The sequence below is a fragment of the Arachis ipaensis genome, chromosome B02 (assembly GCF_000816755.2).
Source record: "Arachis ipaensis cultivar K30076 chromosome B02, Araip1.1, whole genome shotgun sequence".
Lineage (NCBI taxonomy): Eukaryota > Viridiplantae > Streptophyta > Magnoliopsida > Fabales > Fabaceae > Arachis > Arachis ipaensis.
Window position 1 is genome coordinate 82,700,318 of NC_029786.2, and position 1,324 is coordinate 82,701,641.

Below are 1,324 nucleotides of genomic sequence, written 5' to 3' on the forward strand. Positions count from 1 at the left end.
ATGCTATTCATAACTGATTTTTTATTTACAAAAACATTTAGATATATAATATTATTTTTTACGTTTTACCTTTACATATATTTCGTCCCCCTCTGCATCGAGAATATCTTTCCAAACCTCGTTCAATTCACTGTTCTCAGCCACTGAAACATACAAACATTCAAGCCATTAATAGAAGCTACCGCTGTACAGTAATTAAAGGGACTGCAAGAAGTTAGTTGTGAGACCTTGAGCTGTTACAAGGCTCATTAGTTCCTCCCCTGCTATGTACGTCACTGATGGCTTGATTCTACTCATCTGCGTCCACCATTTTACGTAACTCCTTCATCAATACCGACCACATGCATATTGCTGTTGCAATATAATCTAATACGAACTATTTTAAAGGCTAAATTAAGGTTTATGATTTACTTGTTTTCCCAATTTTGAATCCACAATCTCTGCAACTAGATTTTGGACCTGCAATCACCAATTAAAAGATATCAGCTAAACATAAAAATATATCATGTAAGTTAGAATAAATATTCAAATGGGTCAGATTGGATATCATTAATTTACTTATTTAAAACTACTTGATTATCCTAAAAGTAAAATAACTATAATTTTGGGCATAGAATAAGTTTAAAAAAAAATATAAAACCTATATATATTGTGGATTATGGGATTATAAAAAACTAACCTATTTTAGCTGATAAAACCACGATTTTATGATAAGTAAGTTTTAAAAATTTCTAAAATTTTATCTAATACACACAAAAAAACCACAAAAGTGGATCATACTGAATATTAGTAATTTACTTATTTAAACTATATAAATACTAAAATTATCAGATTGTCCTCAAAGTAAAATAGTTATAACTTTGTCCTCCCGTTTTTAATATAAATCGTGGCCATAGTAGAAGTTTTAAAAAAATATATAAAATTTACAAAAGCTAACCTATATATTGTGTCCTATATATATTGAGATTATGAGATTATAAAAAACTAACTTATTTCAGCTGATAAAACCACACAAAAAAAAAGCATTATGCTTTTTAATAGTTTGTATAGATCTCTAAAACTTTATCTAATACACAAAAAAACTACAATTTATGTAAAAAAATTTGGTTCAGCCTAAAACCAATGTGAAACCCACAATTTACGTGAGAAATACTAGTTTTAGTTATTAGATATGATGGTCACCCATAATGATAATACTACTGTAACTTGGCAGAGGTATTCAAAGAGTTTCTAAGCCTTGATAACCCACCATCTTAAAACAAAAATGTAAACAATTTAAAATATCAATAATTTTTAATAAAACCTTAATAAGAGAAAATCAATC

The 1,324-nt window shown here is 27.7% G+C and overlaps 1 protein-coding gene across 1 annotated transcript in view; it reads right to left on the reverse strand.

Moving 5' to 3' along the window:
• The window catches only part of LOC107625544 (putative ion channel POLLUX-like 2), a 14,106-nt gene that overhangs the window by 1,439 nt on the left and 11,343 nt on the right, over positions 1 to 1,324 (reverse strand). Inside the window, exons 14-16 of the mRNA XM_016328206.2 lie at positions 412 to 459; positions 228 to 297; positions 70 to 143 (exon numbers count right to left, since the gene is read on the reverse strand). Of these exons, the coding sequence (XP_016183692.1) occupies positions 70 to 143; positions 228 to 297; positions 412 to 459 (192 nt within the window). The remainder of the gene's footprint in view (positions 1 to 69; positions 144 to 227; positions 298 to 411; positions 460 to 1,324) is intronic.